We start from the raw sequence: 20,509 nt of genomic DNA on the forward strand, positions 1-20,509 counted from the left end.
CTTGTTCCTTCCCACAGACCTCCCACTGAGGTGCCTTGATACAGCACTCTGGGAACAGCCTATTTGTTCAGAAATGTCTTTCTGTGTCTTACCCTCTTGCTTGAGGGTGTCAATGATGGCCTTCTGGACAGCAGTCAGGTCAGCAGTCTTACCCATGATTGTGGTTCTGAGTAATGAACCAGGCTGGGAGTTTTTAAAAGCCTCAGGAATCTTTTGCAGGTGTTTAGAGTTAATTAGCTGATTCAGATGATTAGGTTAATAGCTCGTTTAGAGAACCTTTTCATGATATGCTAATTTTTTTAGATAGGAATTTTGGGTTTTCATGAGCTGTACGCCAAAATCATCAATATTAGAAACAATAAAAGGCTTGAACTACTTCAGTTGTGTGTAATGAATCTAATATATATGAAAGTCTAATGTTTATCAGTACATTACAGACAATAATGAAATTTATCACAATGTGCTAATTTTTTGAGAAGGACCTGTATAAAGAGCTGTGGATTTTTGGACCGCACTTAACTTCTTATGCTAGAGATGCCTCTGCTATTCTTTTCTGACTGATCTGTGTCACTAAACCTCCGACAAAGTAAAGAATACAAACCACTTGTCCAATGAGCTGGAAACCAGTAGGAAGCTTCATCCCAAAAACATCAAGGTGCTTCTCATTGATGCACCACTCCTAAAGCAGATTACAACATAAACATTAAGAACAATTTTTGTACCTTTGTCTTCTAAAATAGACACCATTGTTTCAATGTGAATATGCTTAGGCGCATGAAATTCTAATTTACATTTGTATAATGTGCTGAATAGAAGGCATCTTAACCAACCAGTACTTTGTTTTATGTTCCATTTTAACAAAGATAGCACTCCTTCTTGTTTTGTTAATAAAACTTGGTTTTGTAAAGAATGTGGAACTACATAAAGCCAACATCAGACAAAAAGCAAAACTGTTCTTATATGTGAACATTTTAAACGTATTTACATAATTAGCAGCCACTTCCGTTTGTAGAAATGTGGAATTCTTATTTACTTAGTTCTTATGTAAATAAATCCATTCATTCATTTAAAATGTTGCTTGCTATTTGTTCAATAAAGTTCTTTTATTTTATTTTGCCCCATTTCGTCAAAATCAAGAGCTGCTGAGGGTCTTCGTTTATCAGTTGATTTCTTTGCTTTTACGTTATTTTTCCTTTGGCAATTCAAACAAATTTTCCCTGGTCGTTGCTCAGGAGTGGATTAGCCTATCTGGCATTCTAACACTGTCCTGGTGGGTCGCTTAACTGTGGCGGCTCGTCCACAGGGGGCGCTAGGGCGCCGCTCCCCCAGTCTCACAGGAAGAAGAAGAACATACGAATCACAAAATAAATAAATAATAATAAATCAAACTAAACAATCCATATATCATACAGACTATAAGTGCTGTGTTTAATCTGCATTTAAGTGTAGCTTTAAAATGTTATTTACACTTTTAACACTACTGAATCGTCATGTGACACATTTCCTGTTACTTTTGGATGCAGGTTGCCTGCGTATGTGTGCCTGGGAAAGGTGCTACACAAATAAAGTTTGTTTACTTACTTACATTAAGCACATTTTTGCTGTTACTGTTGGCGTTCCCTGGTGGTGATATGTGGATAACCCTAACCCTTCTCCTGAAAACCTTTTGTTTTTGACTAGAAATATGATGAAATATTTATGTTTTTGCCACGTTGTATTTAAACAAGTTAGAGACTAATGTTATTATTCTTTTCTGCCTGCTTGAATTTTGCTGTTGGTAAAAAAAAACAGGAATGTGACTTGAAATAGCAAGTTTTTAAGATTTTTTTTTTCAAATAAACCATAGTTTTTTTATTTATATGCCTATAAACCATTATGTAAGCAGGCAAATAAGAAACATGTTAATAGTATGAATTTATTAAAAACCTCATTATTCATATTCACCCTCTCATAACAGGTCATGCAAATCTCGGCAAGCATGCTTTTTTTTTGGCACAACACCTGTTAAATTCCGCCCCACCTAAAAATATATCACCAGCCGCCACTGCTGCTTGCCCAGCTTGGGGTAAACTAAGAAAACTACACTACACATTGCTTGTACTGGTCAGAAGGTAGTTAAGCTTCAGCCATTTAGTGGTACAGTTGTGTCATTAAGTTTACACAGAGTGGTAGATTTGTTTGGGCTACTTCTCAAAGAATATGAATGAAAACACAGAAGCCTTTATCCACTCATGGTCGGTGATGTGGTGAAGCCATTTATATTGAAAGAATGTTGACTAATTTCAAATCACCATAGCAAAATAAATACCAGATTGACAAGTTTTTACACCCCAGTGACTTTGGACTGAAACATGCTGAAACATTGCTGGAAACCAGAAGCGACGTCACTCAAGGAAAACGTTCCCGACTGCTCAGAAAAGTAAATGGATTTGCATCAGCAGCACGAAGCTCCAGATTCTGAATACGAACATACAATAATGTTAAATACTGAAGGTGCCACACTGTTTTGAGCCAGCAGCAAGAGCTGATGGGAACAGGCTAAGCAGGGATAATAGTTTAAAAAGTGACTGAAGAGCTGCTGAATGGTGGAAACTTCAAACTGCACACAGATTTGGAAACACTAACTGGTAAGAGCATTGTTTATTTAAATATATTTAGATAGAAACTTGTCCCTTGACGTATTACGTTAAACACGTTTCCATAAAAATAATTTTTGTTCTTTACGAGTTTCTAAGGTAGTTAAATCACAATGTCTGCTATTTTCCGACTCCCAAAACACCACTATGTTGGCTTCCTAGTTACTAAATGAGAGCACGGCGTTGGTCTAAAACCATCACGTGAGTCCCACTTTACTACTTTCTCATTATGCTCAAAAGAAAGCCCCACATTCAAACAGCGATCAGAATAATAAGCGGGTCTTCTTCAGGAGAGGAAACTTTACTTTTGAAATCAGTACGAATGCACTATTTTATAAAACGAACAGCTAGTGGCTACAAGAGGTGGGAACAAGATGAAACTAAAATGAAATACGTAGATGCAATGTTTAGCGCTGGAGGGTAACCACTTCACCGCCATATTGGATGGGTCCCTCACTCTCCAAAACCTAATCAGTGTCAACACTAAGTGAGCAACTATGCCTGATTATGTGCAGTCTACTGTTCCAACAACCAACAGATTATTGAGAACAGATTATGTGGGATTACTATTGACTTTACTAGCCCTATAAATGCACTGGGGGTGACTGGTGACCCATCCAACATGGCAGCCCGTAGTTACAGCAGCGCTGATAGAAAGCCCTAGCCCATGTCTCCTCAATGTTTATATAATCTGATCTCTATGACTCTCGTGGTTCATTTTCTGATGTGGAAATGGATGAACAGGATGTCCAAACGACAGGAGCTCTTACGTGAGTTATGATTTATTTCATCCCGCTGCGTTACAGTGTTCAAAAAGCACTCCACCTCTTCAATGGATGAGTTTGTTACGAAACCCAAAGAGACTATTTTATCTGAATGCATTTGTGAACACAAGTCATTGTGTACCATTTTTATTTGGGTTTAGGTGCCCACCTGCACCTAAACCCAACTACAGGTTACATAGTTAATTAAAGTTGTTTGATAAGCTATAATCGTGTCTTTATTATTAGATGGCACATAACTGATTACAGTTCAGACTAGAAGCTAATGATGTGTATATTAGAGCATCCTGGTAAGCTATACTTTATGCAGGACAGGATTAGTGGACTAGTAGTGTGGAACTGAGCTTTGAAGGTCATCTGAATTGTTTCAAATATGTAAATACACGTTTAGATTGTTGCTTTACACAGTTAAACAGGTGTAGATCTACCCACCTTATCCTGTTCAAGCCCTTTGTTTTGTTTTCTTGTTTTTTATTCGACTACTTTCCTGTCCTGTCTTTGTTTAATCTTCCTACATCTCCTCTCAGTCCTCTAGAAAAACTGCTTCCAGGCTTTCCGACTTGTTCATCTCATGGGCTACCTTTGAACTAAGCAGCTCAATGCAATCTACCGACCGCAAATAACAAATAGCAAAGTGCCGCGGCAGAGAGGTCAGATCACCGGAGCTCCGCTAAACAGCGCGTTCCATACTTGAGGAGATGCTGAAGCGGGCATGAGAGAGGCGGACACACTTGGAGTTAAAGTGTTGCGTAACTTCACATTTAAAATAAAGTCTTTCAGTTGATCATCTCAGGTCCCTGGGCCCGTGCCCGTAATGCCCATTGGAAAATCCGGCCTTTTTCAGGTCGCATGCTTTTTGCTTGACAGGTAACAACGTTTACCATAATGTATTTTTTAAACTAGCAACAGTCACGGCGATATGGTGTAAAACTACCCTGAAATGTATGTAGTGCCTCCTAGCGCCAGGAAACTATGCACTGTAAGGTTAAAAAAGCATAAAGCAAGATAAAATCTAAATAAAATAACAGGGAATAAAAAGAAAGTGACAGTGTGACATCTCACTGAGATGGCATCATAGCAGCATGCTGTAGACCAGTGCGGTTGTTTCTAAATGTTGGTGGGGAAAGAGCAGGAGGGGTGGGGCCATTATGGCGCTTTCACAGCTGGGTCGGCACAGCCCGGCCCTGGTAGGGTACGTTGTGTTCACATCTGGGTAGCCTGTGTGTTTTTCGTGCTCAAGCAACCAGTTTTTTCAGACCTCCTCGCCTGGCGGTCCACTTCAGGCTGAACTGACCCAACACACCCACTGCCGACTGACTAGCAGGCTGAAATTCATTAGTGTCTTTTGGGGATCTTTCGACTGGCTGGTAGAATCAGCAAGCAGGGGCTTGCCGCATGCGTGATTGATTCATTATCATTCTGGATGCTGGGGCGTAAACAGCAGCTCCGAGCTGCTGCTCCAGCCGCAGCAGACCGAGGACATACTGCTGTGAAGAGCAGAGAGGAGTCTCAGTGAGAGAGAATAAATCAATATCAGTAAGAGTCTCCTAAAGCAACACGGCTCACGGCCACCTTTGTTTACTGACACCACTGACTTCTCCGCTCATCTTTTGCCCCGCCCACGTGCTTGGAGATTTCCACAATCCCAAAAAGACCACCTGGCCCTGTACAAAGAGGGCAGACGCTACCGAGAACGTGCTGGGCCGGCCCAGATGTGAATGTGCCATTATAGTCTCAAGCCAGGGAAAGAAACTGAAGCTGAATGTCCTGCTGCTGTTGTGTGTCGGGGTGAGTACTCCTCCTTCTCTACAACATCTTTGTGAGATCTTCATTCCAGGAGAGGGCACTCACCAGCTGCGGGGCCTTACCAATCAGCGGCAGCTGCAGCTCCTCTGATCAACCGCAGCAGAGCTCTATTTAAGAAGAGGGAACTGCTTCACATCGCTGGATGATTAGCTACTCACGGTAGTATCTTGCCTCTCTCAAGTCTTAGGTTATGCTTGGTCTCTGCTCAGACATTTTTGCTGTTGCAGTATTTGGATTTTTTCTTGGATTCTTGTGTTTGGACCATTTTGGACTCAAGTTTGTATTCCTCTTCAGGATACTTGGAAACGCTGAACCATTGATGGAATATACCTACCTGGAACTCACCATAACCCGCCTGGACAACAACTCTCACGGTTCGCCTCTCCTCCTGTTCCTCCTATCATCTGCCGCCATCGTCTGGCTCCCTCTCATGGACGCACCCCGTCACACCATCTGCCCTCCCTGACTTCTGGACTCTTCATGGCTTCATTGAACTTGGATATCTCCAGGACACTTTAAGTTAGGTTTAATAAAACATTGTTTGAACTTTCTGCCGTTGTTTTGTGATGGTTCTTCATGTCGTGGGTTAAACACCTTCCCAGGGACATGACAGCTGCAGAAGCTGTAGAATCTATTGCTAGAGTTCGGTCTAAAAAACCGACCGTAGTGATGATGAGTGGGGTCTGAGCCGTGTGTCACGCTCTGGTCAAGCAGCGCTTACGGCCAATATCCTGAACGGACGGGAGAGGGGTTCCGATGACATTCTCCACCCTCCTCACCACTATCTGCAGGGACTTGCAGTGTGAGGCTTTGCAAGTCCCATACCAGACACAGATACAGCTAGTTAGCATCCCTAACCCTAACCCTTGATGGTGCCTATGCAGAAGGTGGTCAGGATGGGATGGGGGGGCGCAGACGCTGTTAGGGAGGTGGCGTTGAGAGAACCAGTTATTTTGAAGGTAATCTGCTCCCCAAGAACCTTGGTACTGCAAGCCATTTCAACTGTGGTGTCATTGATGAGGAGTGGTAAATGGCTGGATTGTGACCTCCTCAAGTCGACAACACCAATTCACCAGGTGCTCCACCTGGTCCCTGTCAGCCAGCTTGTTGTAATCCTGGATAAGACCCTTCACGGTTATGTTGTCCACAAACTTCAAGAAGTAGCTGGTGTTGTAGCCGGGACGACAATCGTGGGTCATCGGGGTGAACAGCAGAGAGAACACAGCCCTGCGAGGACCATTTAGAGTGATGAGACCAAAGCTGAACTTTTTGGCCACGACCTTACGTTTGGAGAGGACTCCTGTGATGAAAGGTTCACTGTTCTTATTCTGAAACATGGAGGTGGTTTGGGGATGTGCGAGTTACCAAATGTACTGGAAACCTGGTCAAAACTGATGGCAAGATGAATGCAGCAACGAATCAGAAAACACCGGAGGAGAATTTATGCTCATCAGCCCAAAAGCTGCACATGGGTCGCACTTGGATGTTCTAACAAGACAATGATCCAAAACATAAGGCCGAGTGGACCTGCCACTGATTCCAGCTGTGTAACTCCCTCCAAGTTGAAAACGGACACAAGGCGTTCTTGAATTTTGACTGGCATTTATTGCACACAGGTGCCACCAACGGTGCCGTGAGAACTCATTGGCCGCATTAACTTGCAGGGGTTAATAAAAAACACATCTTGCAGTGTCACTCCTTTCCACAGCTGGAAAACGTCATTGCATGCGTCTGCATAGCTCTACCAACGAATGATAGCGGTTAGCATGCTGCCGCCTATCAAGTGTGGCGTGCAACTGAACATATTGTCAACCCCGAAACAACAAACTAAACATTGGTTCCACCCTGGAAATATTCTGTAAACCATTTAAATGTGTGCTTTTAAACCCCATAACGTATACATTATTAAAAATAAAATGTTCTTAGCTTATTTATCGTAACTTGAACCATAAATTATCTCAAAACTGCATGACTGTGGCTGCCGTCAGCCACATGCTGAATAAAGTGAAGGTTCTGGAGTGGTCATCTCAGTCTACTGATCTCAGTTTCATGGAACCGCTGTGAGGAGAGCTCAGACATACTGTTCATGACAGACAGCCCATGAATTTACAGGAACTGGAGGCTTTTGGCCCAGAAGAACGAGCTGCTTCACCATCAGATTAGAAACAGAGCCTTCTCCACAACGACCACATGACTCTGAGCTGTCACTGATGCAAAAGGGGGCACGCTATTGGAGCTGGGGTATGTAAACTTTCCCACAGGGTCATTTTGGTATTTTATTTTGTTACTGTGTTATGAAATTAGTCCACACATTGTTGTACAATAAACAACTTCACATCACTGACCATGAGTGAGAAAAAGAGCGGAAACGTGAAAGATGCAGCTACAAAGACAGAGTTGAGCATGCTCAGTGCAAGCAGCTCTCGTTTAGCATAGGGAGGAGTCAAAACCACGATGGGGATGCAATCAAATGCGTTGCTTCCCTAACAGGAAGTCCTAACCTGATGCTCTCCAGTGACTGGAATTATTTTTTTAATCTCATCTCTTGTACTGGATCTCCCACGGCTGTGCTCTCTCACCTTTGCTATTTGTTTTATACACAAACGACTCAGCTACTGCCTCCCTGTTTAGTGGTGATGACCCCAGCCACGGACCCGCGGGGGATGATTTTTCTGGTGTACGTCTTCTTACTTGAACATACAAATAAACAAAAAAAATCTAATAATAGGTGATTTTAGGTCAAATCCTCTCAAACTTTCCTGTCACGGTCAGGAACTGAACCGAGGAGGTTGTCAGTGATCACAAATGCCTGGGGTGACGGACGCCCGTCTTGATGCAGCGTTCATGCACTTTTATCCGAAGCTCTACAGATTTAACGCTGACAGAACTTCTATGAAAAGGGTTTCTTCTTGTTTTATCAACGTTTGCATTTATCTGTTGGTACGGTTCACTTTTGCTCAGACAGACAGCAGGGGGTTGTGAAATAGTGCAGAAGGCTAGCAGCTGTTAACCTGAATGATCCATCAGCCGTGTGCAGTACCAGAGTCCCGACGAAGGCTCGCTCCACCCTTCAGGATCAGAACCGCCTTTTACCACACGAGTTCCAGCCACTTCCACCAGGGCGTAAATAACTTCGGCCCACATGCAGGGTGAGCCCATCCAGAAACTCTTCCTCCCTGCTGCTGCTGCTGTTAAATAAGGAGTTCTCACGTTCTTCAGAGGGAAAGGTGCTGGATTGTTGGATCGATTTTTTACTGCTGGCTGCACAACTAATTGTCCCACGAGGACAATAAATACTCCTTGAATCCTTTAAAAAGGTTTTTGTGTTTTCATTCATATTCTTTGAGCAATGGCAAAAAAATCCTCCAGGGTGTGTAAACTGTTGTAAGGAAATGTAACAGGCCTAGAGGTAGGGTGTCCGCCCTGGGACTAGGAGATCAGGGTTCAAATCCCGGTCGGGTCACACCAAAGGGACCCAATGCCTCAACACTCAGCTTTAAGGGGTTGGACTGGGGGGGTTAAACCACCAAATGAATGAATGAATGAATGAATTTCACCAGTGTGTGATGACTAATGGGACTTTCACTTTAAATCGGTGCTGTCTGATGTGGGACATGCAGCAGCTACAAACCCAGAAGTGTCCGAAGGTCCTGCTGGTGGTTTTTGGCTGCAGGCTGAGGAAGTCCGACATGCAGCACAGCGTGTTTTTCTGGATGCAGTAAAACACCACACTGGCCAGCCGAGATGCCGTCAGACCCTCCTCAGGTTTCTCCACGAAGCGAGTTATCCTAATTTAGGACTAAAAACAATTAAGGCGCATCTGCGACACACTCTGATGTACAAGTACACACCAGGGACAAGGCACATGTGAGCTGCAACAAACACCCCACACTGTGGAGGAATCCTGACCTGTGGCTCTCAGGAGAAACCTCCACAATACCCCTGGAGCTGCTCCGCTCACCTTCCTCCAGCTCATAGTAGATAATCAGCTCTCCAGGCTGCAACACACACACAACGTACACACCTGTCAACACTTCCAACACTTCACACTAAACCTAAACATCTCAGTTTTTGGTTTAAAATCAATTACATGTATATTTTCTGTTTTGGTATCCCTTCACTTACCAGAGCTGGTTTGTTATTAGCGCCCCTAGATGTGATGAAATACATTTTTGGATTACTTGTTGGCCCAAATCCTCTTGGTGGCAGTGTTGTGTCATCGTTTTCATGTTAAAACCTTGACTTTGTGTCACAGAAGGGAGTTCATTGTGTGTGAAATCCATTGAAATCATGATGAAAAAGTGTGACTCTTTGGCGCCGTGCAGGCCAGAGAAAGTATTGCAGCTACGTGACTCACTCATGAGTTTGCTGTATTATCAATTTCCAACCTGTGTAGCCTAACCCACACAAAGCTTATAACCAGCAACCCGACCCGTTTAAAAAGCATTTATAATTATGACTGTTTTATCAGTCCACCTGTCCTGAAGGAAGAAAGCTAGTTCTGTTATTGAAGCGGTCACCATTCACACACGGAGGACAGGTGACGTCAGCCGGGAGGTCAGGTGTTGTGAGAAATTGTGTTCCCCTGAAATATTCTGTCCCCCGGAGATGTAATCTCACTCAGTTTAACATCTTTTATTTGAGGCAGTTTGGTCATAATGGACAATAAGTTCTGTGAATTTGGAAATATTTGCTCTTGACTGCCTAAGGGAAACAGAATATTTCAGGGGGACATAATTTCCCACAACACCCGTTTCACGTGGATTACGGTGCGCTCGATGTGAACATGCTGGCTGCCGCTACCATCTATGGAGCGGTCACTGGCTGTTCGTTAGCCACGGTTGGTTCAGGAGAGTTGGTGAGCCGGGGGCACGCTGGACATCAAGTAAACAATGCTGACTTGTCCACCAGCCAATCGTGGTTCACGGCTGGCGTGGTGGAGATCGTTGTCACGAGCTACCAAGCTACTAGTTAGCCACAGTTAGAGCAGGGGGGACGCTGTGTACGCTGTGTGCAAACTGCCACGGATTACCAGCAAAACCCAAGTCTAAGGGTAACGCTTGAGAAGTCCTCTGGGTCTGAGTGTCTCTGTAACGCGTGGAGAGCTACATCGCTGTCAGTAAAGTGTTGTGGAGATAAAGTAAACAACGCTGTTTAGCCACTGGCTAGCGGACGAGCGCTGGAGCGTGTTGGGCGAGACGGCAGGCTGCAGGAAAAGAGGAGACTTGAGTAGAAGTACTCTGGAACGGACGCGTTGGGACCGGATCGGGAGTTCGGTGAGGACCTTCCGCTGATCCTTACTTTGGAACGGCTTGGTGAAGTAGCAGGGTGGTAGCCCAGCCACACAACCGTCTAGCACTCAGTGGTGGGTGCTGTTCACAAACCGGTTAGGGCTGGGTCACAAGACTCACCTGTTCAAGCTGGCTTTTGTATGACCTTCTTCACCTCTCTCTCTTTATTCTGCTCTCCCCACCTATTCCACCTTCCTCCGCTGATTTCCCTCTTTCCTGTTCACTCTCTCTCTTTCTTAACATGTTTTAATCACAATTGTCTATTTTTTGCTCATTTTAAATAAAATTTTCAACATTTTCTAAATGCTTTTTTATATTTTTACATTTTTTGTTTTTGTGAAGCGCCTCGTGATTTTTATCTTGAGAGGCGCCATAGAAATTATATTTTCTTCTTCTTCTGGCGACGGTGAAGATAGTAGGAGGCTGTAGGAACCGACTCCCCCACAGCGTCACAGAATCCGATGGTCGTAGACAACGCTATAAAGCGGATGATTATAAAGTCCTGTCTCCCATCGCCTGCACCTGATGGAAGGGGCACGCCAGGACAGAGCTGGTCTTCCCGATGAACTTGATGCTTCATGACAGAGCCCCACTTATCCAGCCCAGGAAAACAAGGTCCTGCAGACACGAGGCTGAGCCAAAACACGGCCCAGGAGCAGCCTCTTCTCCGAGCTCTAACACATTACCTGTCACCCTTCACATGACCACAACAGAAATGTAAGTGCTTACTACTAGACTGTGGGTGTAGGCTGGCTGGTGTAACACTTTGGTCTTCTGTGTCTACGTTAAGCTTTTGAACGATAATAATAATAAAAACCAGCAGGGTAAGAACCTCAAATCTGACCTTGGACTTGAAGAAGCCAATGACTTGAGCGATGTCAAAGTTCTGGTCAGCACACATCATGTCTCCAGCAATCTGCTCACACAAAGAAGAACAGCTGAATCTACAGCACAGTTGCTCAAATGACCAAGTAGTTGAGATATCAATAAAAACGCTTTTCTACACACCACCACAATGTCGTCCTGGAGCTTCTGGCTTCGTATGACAAGTTCTAGATCAGCAACAGCCCCCATCTGGTCCTCCAACGTCGTGCTGCCATCATTCACTATGTTCTCCACCGGGAAGTCGTTAGCTGTTGCCCAGCGTTCATAATGCTTGTACCTAAACAGATCAGAAAAGAGATTTGAGCTGCAGTCCGGTGGAAAAAGATAAGAGCAGTGTCCACCGGGTGGTACAACTCACTTGTCTGCGTTGGTAACCAGATAGACTTCAGTAAAGAGCTGTCGCCTAGAGAGAAGTCAGACATGCTGTCAACAAGGCCAAGACCATTTCTGACCATCCTTTTAAGTTCTTTACTGTTGTGAAGAACAGGGATTTAGTTCACGGTTCTAGATCCTCGTTTGCTCTCTGGAGACTAACAGCCACCCGGATCTGGCTGCAGTTCTCTGACATCATGGCCTAAAAGTCCGTGCTCAGTCACACAACAACAGCTCCTTCCTTCAGGTTAAAAACTGTGCGTGTTTTCCAGAATGTTCTTGTTCCCTCACTCCTAACTGGGTTTAAGTCAGGTGAATCCCTCCCAGATGAAGTGCTGAGAGTCCTCCGTGACCGGAACGCTGAAGTGGAAGGACATCAGCTCATTTCTTACCACAGCAAGTTGCACAAGAACATGCGGGCTAACGTTTGATTCAGTACAGTTTCTGGGTCTCTTTCATTCCGAGTCCAGTCTAAAGTTCATCCAAAGTTATTTTTATCACTAGAACACAGAAGCACGTTTTTGTCACAGCAGTTGGCAAAGCGAGGTCCTCAAATGTAGGCAGAACATTAAAGACCAGTAAAAATAAACCTGTTTGGATGAAGAGAACTCACATGTTGACCATTTCCCACCAAAAGTCAAGGATCTTCTTCCCTCCAATCCCAGGAAGCAAAGCCTTTGGTACCGCAGCAAGGTGGCCGTATAAACCTGTGTCATCGTTCTGTGCAAAGGAAAAGAAACATCTAAGATCTCACAAAGAGGTGTCTGCGTTTACATTCATGTTTATGGTTCAATCTGACTGTTTTTACTGTTTCAGGAGTTGCTTTTTGAGTTTAATGCAGATCTAAAAATAATTCAGCTCTAGTAAAGCTGTGGAATCAGAGATCTGAAGTCTTCCAGTATGAAAACACGGCCCAAGTCTGTCTGAGCTATCTGAGGAGCTCAGAAGCAGCACAGCATCAGATGACCTCATTGATGACGTCGTATCCAGAGAAAGGAGATGTGTGCACCTGCAGAAGGCTTCGTTCATTAAGGAAACGGGACATTCCTTTAGTCTGTGCCAGCTAAGCTGTAACCCTAAAGATGAGTCATTTTGCAACAAGAGGGCCACAAAATAAATCCACGTAGAAATGGGCTTTCATCCAAGTTTCACTAATCAGAAACCACATTTAAGGAATTTGCTATTGGAATAATAATAACAACAACAATGATCACCCAGTCCCACAGGTATTCCAGAAAGCACGATTTTCCCAAAACCAGGCTTTCTGGTGGGATTCCCGGTGTAACCGCCCCTAAATCGGGTCTACGAACGTGGCTAGCCTGAAAGCCCTCCCGGTCACCATGGTAACACATGCTGGAGAACACGCCTGCTAGCAGCTAGGCTTACTGACGCTTTGTGAATATGATTGGACGAGGCGAGTGACACCACCATTTTCCTGTGGGTGGCTGGCAGCCTCGAGGAGGTGAATAGCGCCACCGCTGGCCCACAGCGGTAGCAGCAGCTTTGTTCTTGATGGCTAAATTATTAATAAATAAAACTTGTAAAATTGAGTTCTAATTGGATTTACATCTTAACATGTTTGTATTTAATCCTCATTTGCAGCCAGGAGCGTTTCATTGCGCTGATGTTGCTGCTGATGTCAGCGTTATTAATAAGTGTAATTATAAATCAGCTTTAGTCTGGGATGGACCCGCATCATTAACTCTTTATGAATGTGTTAAAACAGCCTTAAACTACCTTACAGCTGCTAACATAACACGTGTCAAAGGAAATACTTTATTGATGTGACTATATATTTACTCTGGTCACAAACACGCTAATATTTCATGTAAATGACATACGTGATGTTTTGTCCTCGGTGTGTAACACGAGTGCTAAACGGTTTACAGCGTTAACTTTAGGGTCATGTGACCACCACGAACGTATAATCCTAAAACTCACAGCTGCTCAGCTAAAATAAAGTCCTCCAGTCTAAAAGCATCCAGACTCTGGAGCAGAACATGAAAACGACACATAAATGATGAAAACTTGAATAAAATATGTGGAGAAACAAGAGCTGAAGTGGACTTCTGGTGTTGCCATGGAAACATGTTTACTCTGCACATTCTAACTATATAGCGCCGGTTACACAGCTTTAATCAAACAGCTCATGGTCTCTATTTTAGTTCTGACATCTTTGTAGTCCTCGTAGGCATGAATGAATAATTATCGCTCTGTCTGGGAGAAGAACGAGGCTCAGTCCTTTCCTTCCATTCTCATTTATCTAGCATCGATTAACAAGGCCTGCCTGTGGACGCACGTGAGCCTAGCTTGCCACTCCTCGCTTGGATACAGAAGAGGATTACGGCCACTGAGAAGGAAAAAATGGAAAAAAAGAAAAGAAAGATAAGTCTGACTTTTATCTCAGTGGTGGTCGTCTTTCAGCCTTTCTTACCTTGGCCATGTCTCTGAGTATTGCACACCTTGTGCTTTTGGGCACTCCAGTGATGCTGCAGCTCTGAAATATGGCCAAACTGGTGGCAAGTGGCATCTTGGCAGCTGCACGCTTCACTTTTCTCAGTTCATGGGCAGTTATTTTGCGCCTTGGTTTGTCCACACGCTTCTTGCGACCCTGTTGACTATTTTGAATGAAACGCTTGATTGTTCAATGATCACGCTTCAGAAGCTTTGCAGTTTTAAGACTGCTGCATCCCTCTGCAAGATATCTCACTGTTTTTGACTTTTCTGAGCCTGTCAAGTCCTTCTTTTGACCTATTTTGCCAAAGGAAAGGAAGTTGCCTAATAATTATGCACACCTGATATAGGGTGTTTGTCAGACTCAAAGACTGGGTTCGGGAGTAAGAGCTTTTATTAGAGACTGCTAGCTGCAAGCGGTGCTGAAAAGGCTGACGGAAGGATGAGGTCTGAGTTAGAAAGGTGGAGGTTTAACTATCTTAGCTTCTGAATACTCTGATCATGGAACACGGTGGAACGATGACTGAGTGAAGAGCCGGTGTGGCGTCTTCCATATATAGACATGGATGACGCAGGTGCATCGTGGAGGGAATCCCCGCGAGGGGCATGCTGGGTAATGGTCCGAGACAGAAGCCGGTCAGCTGGGAGAGCCCGGCCTGGCGGCTTGGACTCTGACAGGACCCCCCGGTCCAGGGACGGCTCCAGAAGTCCCCGGGCCACCTCGGTGGGCCCAGAAGTCCGAGATGAGGGCAGGGTCCAAGATGGAGCGGGCCGGCTCCCAGGAGCGTTCCTCGGGGCCGTAGTCCGCCCAATCCACAAGGTACTGCCAACCCCGACCCCGGCGGCGAGCGCCCAGAATGCGCCGGACGGTGTAGATGGGCTCACCGTCGAGGAAGCGGGCCGGCGGAGGCGCCGGAGCCCGAGGCGGCAGGAGTGAGGATTCCACATAAGGTTTGAGCCGGGAGGTGTGGAAGGTGGGATGGACACGAAGGCTTGTAGGCAGCCGGTACGTGTCCGGGTTGATGACCTTCTGCACGGGGTAGGGTCCGAGAAACCGGGGAGCGAGCTTCCTGGAACCGGCGCGGACCCGGAGGCCTGCCGTGGACACCCAGACCCTGTCCCCTGGAGCATAGGAGGGGCCCGGGCGGTGCCTGCGGAGGTGTTGGTGGGAGTAACGGGCGTTGGCCCGGGTGATGGAGGCCCGCGCCTTGATCCATGCATTTTTGCAGCGCCTCACCAGGGATTGAGCGGCCGGCACCGCGACTTCGGGTTCCTGGTGGGCAAAGACCGGGGGCTGATAGCTATAGCAGACCTCGAAAGGGGACATCTGAGTGGCCAAGGAGGTGTGGAGATTATGAGACAGCTCCGCCCAGAGGAGGTACTTAGGCCACTGCGAGGGCTGCGCCGAGACAAAGCAGCTGAGGTACCGGCCCAACTGTTGGTTTGCCCGCTCCGTTTGACCGTTGGTCTGTGGGTGGTAGCCCGAAGACAGGCTGACAGAGGCTCCCACTAGATGGCAGAAGGCTTTCCAGAAACGGGCCGTGAACTGGGGACCACGATCCGAGACCACGTTGACCGGGAACCCGTGGAGGCGCACCACGTTCTCCAGAAACAGTTCTGCAGTGCGTCGGGCCGAGGGGAGGCCCGGGAGGGCGATGAAGTGAACAGCCTTGGGAAACCGGTCAGTGATCGTCAGGATGGTGTCGAGGTCGTTGACCGGCGGGAGACCCGTGACAAAGTCCAGCCCCACATGGGACCAGGGGCGGCTGGGCACCGGAAGAGGTCTGAGGGTGTCAACCGGAGCCTGGGTGGATGCCTTAGAGCGGGTGCAGACGTCACAAGCCCTCGTGTATTCCTTAACATCCTTCTCCATACGTGGCCACCAGAGAGCCCGTTTAAGGAACCTGAGAGTCCGAGAGAAGCCTGCGTGACCAGACAGGCGTGATGAGTGGGCCCAGGACAACACCTCACTGCGACAGGCCGAGGGGACGTAGAGCCGACCGGCGGGGGTCTCTGGTGGCGCTGGGTCACCCTGGAGGGCGTTTTGGATGGCATCCTCCAACGGCCACCCAAGGTGGGCCACAAAACGGTGCTCCGGGAGGATGGGCGCCGGCTCGGACATGGGCGCTGAATGGGTGAACTGGCAGGAGAGGGCGTCTGCCTTCTGGTTCTTTGTCCTAGGGCGATAAGCGAGATGGAACTCGTAGGGTTCGAAGAAGAGGGCCCAGCGTGCCTGGCGAGGATTTAACTGCTTGGCGGACCGTATGTTTGTTAGGTTCTGGTGGTCAGTCCAGATGGTGAACAGGTTGTTGTCCAGGAGCCGGGTCAGGACCGCACGAACATGGTGGTGGTGTTCACCCTCTGACTTGGAGTATATCAGGATGTCGTCCAGGTAGGCAAACACCCACCGTCCCAACATGTCACGGAGGACATCATTGATGAAGCATTGGAAAACGGCTGGGCTATTGCACAGTCCGAAGGGCATGACCTGGTACTCCCAGTGACCGGTGGGGGTGATGAACGCCGTCTTCCACTCATCTCCAGCTTTGATACGGACCAGGTTGTAGGCGCTCCGGAGGTCCAGCTTGGTGAAAATCCGCGCCTGGGATATGGCATCCAGGGCGGACGTGAGGAGCGGCAGAGGATGGCGATCTCTGACTGTGATCTTGTTCAGTCCTCTGTAGTCAATGCAGGGGCGGAGATCACCCTCCTTTTTCCTCACAAAGAAGAAGCCTGCAGCACCTGGGGACGACGAGGGTCGGATGAAACCCTGCTGGAGGGCCTGGTCGATATAGTCCTCCATAGCTCTGGACTCGGCGGGAGAGAGAGAAAAAAGGCGCCCCCGGGGTGGAATGGTTCCTGGCTGGAGCTTGATCTCCATGTCGTATGGACGGTGAGGCGGCAGTGCGGTGGCTCGCTGCTTATCGAACACCGCGGCCAGATCCCGATAGGGCGGTGGCAGATTGGGTGGCGCTGAACCGGAGCCACCTTCCGGGCAGTCAGGTCGAGGTGGAGGAGGAGAGAGGTGGGTCTGGCACTGGGCCCCCCATTCCAGAAGGCGAGCTTGGGACCAGGAGATCCGTGGGTCGTGGAGGCGGAGCTAGGGAAACCCCAGGATTAGAGGAGAGGAGGGAGCACGGCTAATCAGGAAATGGAAGGTCTCCTGGTGGCCCTGGACTGTCATCTGGAGAGACTGCGTTCGGTTTTGGACAGGGTAAGGCTGGAGGGGCCTGCCGTCCACCGTGGTCACTGGTACAACCCTCTCCAAGGAGGTAGTGGGGATCCGTAGGCGTTCAGCCAGATCCACATCCATAAAATTGTCCGCGGCCCCCGAGTCCGCCAGCGCGTGCATCTGGAGCGAGGTCTCGCCATATTGGAGGGTGACGTGCAGAAGGAGCCGATTGGAAAGGGCAGGGGTTGGAGGTGACCCAGGCTGAGCGACCCCGGGACTCAGTGGGTTCCTTCGTTTCCCGAACGGAGGGGGCAGTTCATGCGTCTGTGGTCGGGGGAACCACAATAGGCGCAGAGGCCCTCGCGCCACCGTCGCTGTCTCTCCTCCGGAGGAAGGTGGCCCAGTTGCATGGGCTCCTCAGTGGCAACGGGTCCGGGAGTAGGCGTGGGGGGACGAGGAAAAAGTCCAGGCGCCCTGGATGGGCGAATGAGAGGCTTGGGCCGAACCAAAACCCACTGATCCATGCGCAACGCCAGGTCCACAACTTCATCCAGGGTCTGGGGTAGCTCCTTTCCCGCCATCTCATCCCGGATGTAGGTTGCCAGTCCCTCCAAGAAGACGGCTCGGAGGGCAGAGTCATCCCACCGCAGCTTGGCGGAGATGATGCAGAACTCCGACGCATATGCGCACACAGAGCGCTCCTTCTGGCGGAGTTTTAGGAGTCGTGTCTCTGCCCCCATTTCGCTGCTGGGTGGAACAAAAGTCTTTCTGAGAGCGGCCACGAATGCAGCGTAGTCGCTGCACTCCGGTGATTTGGAGTTGTAGAGCGCAGCAGCCCACTCTGCCGCGTGTCCGGAGAGCAGGGAGGTGAGCTGTGCCACCCGAGAGCGCGCAGTGGGGAAACGTCCTGGGTGGCACTCGAACTGCATGTCGAGGGTAGCAAGCAGACCGTCTGGACTCCCCGTCTCTCCATTCCACTTCTACGGGAGACTGAAGTGTGGCTCTCCCGTCGGTGGAGTGAGGGCTTGCAACTGGAGCGCATGAACCTGCTGCTGGAGTGCCGTGACGGCAGTAGACATCTGCAGGGAGAGATCGGTCTGGGAGTTCAGCCTGGTGTTAAGCTGGTCGACCAGGGCGTGGAGCTGAACGTTCTCGCTAACAACCTGCTCCAACTTCCTCTTCATCTGCTCGAACTCCGCTGGATTAATGGACTCAGTCATCCTGTCAGACTCGAAGACTGGGTTCGGGAGTAAGAGCTTTTATTAGAGACTGCTGGCTGCAAGCGGTGCTGAAAAGGCTGACGGAAGGATGAGGTCTGAGTTAAAAAGGTGGAGGTTTAACTGTCTTAGCTTCTGAATACTCTGAACATGGAACACGGTGGAACGATGACTGAGTGAAGAGCCGGTGTGGCGTCTTCCATATATAGACATGGATGAAGCAGGTGCATCGTGGAGGGAATCCCCGCGAGGGGCATGCTGGGTAATGGTCCGAGACAGAAGCCGGTCAGCTGGGAGAGCCCGGCCTGGGGGCTTGGACTCTGACAGTGTTGATGTCATTAGACCACACCCCTTCTCATTACAGAGATGCACATCACCTAATATGCTTAACTGGTAGGCTTTCGAGCCTATACAGCTTGGAGTAAGTCAACATGCATGAAGAGGATGATGTGGACAAAATACTCATTTGCCTAATAATTCTGCACTCCCTGTATGTAATTACTAGGGATGAGCGAGTACACCACTATCTGTATTTGTTCGTCTGAAACGAGTGTCTGGCTCATGCCTAGTAATTACCATCTAAGTACTTAGTAATTAGGGGACTGTAAAAGGAAGCGTTACCAAAACTTTTAACATAGGTTTTAACTAGGTGTTTTAATGTTGGTTATTGGTCTTTTAATGTTAAACTTTTTGAGTATTTTTTGTTTAGCATTATTTTAATAATGCTTACCATATGTTTGCACTTGTTTTTAAACCTTTTGACAATTAAACCCATTTTAAAGTCCAATGTCATGTTTCTTTTGTTACCCCCTCCTTCACATTTTAACAGCACATGTTGGGGTTGTAACAAGGACAGAATGCATTTACTGATCAGAAACAAATGGTTACAAAACCTTCAGCATTAATAAACGTTGTTCTTTCACTCGCTTACATTTCATCAGGGTGGGATCCCCCTGAGACACTCAGGGCTCACTCAGCCTTCTATGGCGCTCCACAGTGGTGTGTCGATGGAAGACATTTGTCAGGCTGCTTCATGGGCTCCCCCCTGTTCCTTTACTCGTTATTATTTACGAGATGTGTCTTCAGGATCCATCACTTGTTCAGTGCTTGGACCTCAGCAGGCTGAGTGAAAGCATTATGGCACCACATAAGCCCTACTTGAATGAATTTCATCCTCTTGAGGATGATATTTTTTAGTGGGAACCCCACTCTTCTCTCTGGCTGCCTCAGCCTTGTAAGCCCTGGGCTGAGGCTGAGCGACCCTCACTAAAAGGAGACATGTTGGGTGTGTTCATTGGTTGAGCTAACCAGTGCGGCGTAAACCCATCCAGCTGCGCATTATTCCAATAGCAGCTAGCTTAAGGGCTAAGACTAGACGAAATAGAACGTTGGTTACGTATTGTAACCCCAGATTCTATGAGTCTAGTCGCAGCCCTTAAGCCACTGGCCCCACTGGTTCTGTTAGGACCAAGAGCCATCGGAGGCGAACAGTGGAGTCGCTCCACTTATATACCCACAAGGGGTGCCCACCATTGGTCGGCGTACATTTAAGCTCTTCATGATTGGCTGATGCTGAGATCACCCTTCCAATAGCAGCTAGCTTAAGGGCTGCTACTAGACTCATAGAATCTGGGGTTACAATACGTAACCAATGTTCTTTTACACATTTACCTCTTCACTCGTTGCAAGTGATGAAAAGGAATCTGATAAATGCCTCTCAGAGTAAGGACTCCAAAGTGTTTTACACTACAGTGTATCATTCATCCATTCACACACTGATGGAGATGAGCTACGATGTAGCCACAGCTGCCCTGGGGCGCACTGACAGAGGCGAGGCTGCCGAGCACTGGCGCCACCGGTCCCTCCGACCACCACCAGCAGGCAAGGTGGGTTA

The 20,509-nt window shown here is 47.6% G+C and overlaps 1 protein-coding gene across 1 annotated transcript in view; it reads right to left on the reverse strand.

The window, feature by feature from the left end:
• gkup (glucuronokinase with putative uridyl pyrophosphorylase) overlaps positions 1 to 20,509 on the reverse strand; it is a 44,443-nt gene that overhangs the window by 22,975 nt on the left and 959 nt on the right. The window contains exons 2-8 of the mRNA XM_015977329.3: positions 12,386 to 12,492; positions 11,759 to 11,803; positions 11,524 to 11,677; positions 11,360 to 11,431; positions 9,134 to 9,222; positions 8,856 to 9,012; positions 602 to 679 (exon numbers count right to left, since the gene is read on the reverse strand). Coding sequence (XP_015832815.3) covers positions 602 to 679; positions 8,856 to 9,012; positions 9,134 to 9,222; positions 11,360 to 11,431; positions 11,524 to 11,677; positions 11,759 to 11,803; positions 12,386 to 12,492 — 702 coding nt within the window. The remainder of the gene's footprint in view (positions 1 to 601; positions 680 to 8,855; positions 9,013 to 9,133; positions 9,223 to 11,359; positions 11,432 to 11,523; positions 11,678 to 11,758; positions 11,804 to 12,385; positions 12,493 to 20,509) is intronic.

The sequence above is a fragment of the Nothobranchius furzeri genome, chromosome 13 (assembly GCF_043380555.1).
Source record: "Nothobranchius furzeri strain GRZ-AD chromosome 13, NfurGRZ-RIMD1, whole genome shotgun sequence".
Classification (NCBI taxonomy): Eukaryota; Metazoa; Chordata; class Actinopteri; order Cyprinodontiformes; family Nothobranchiidae; genus Nothobranchius; species Nothobranchius furzeri.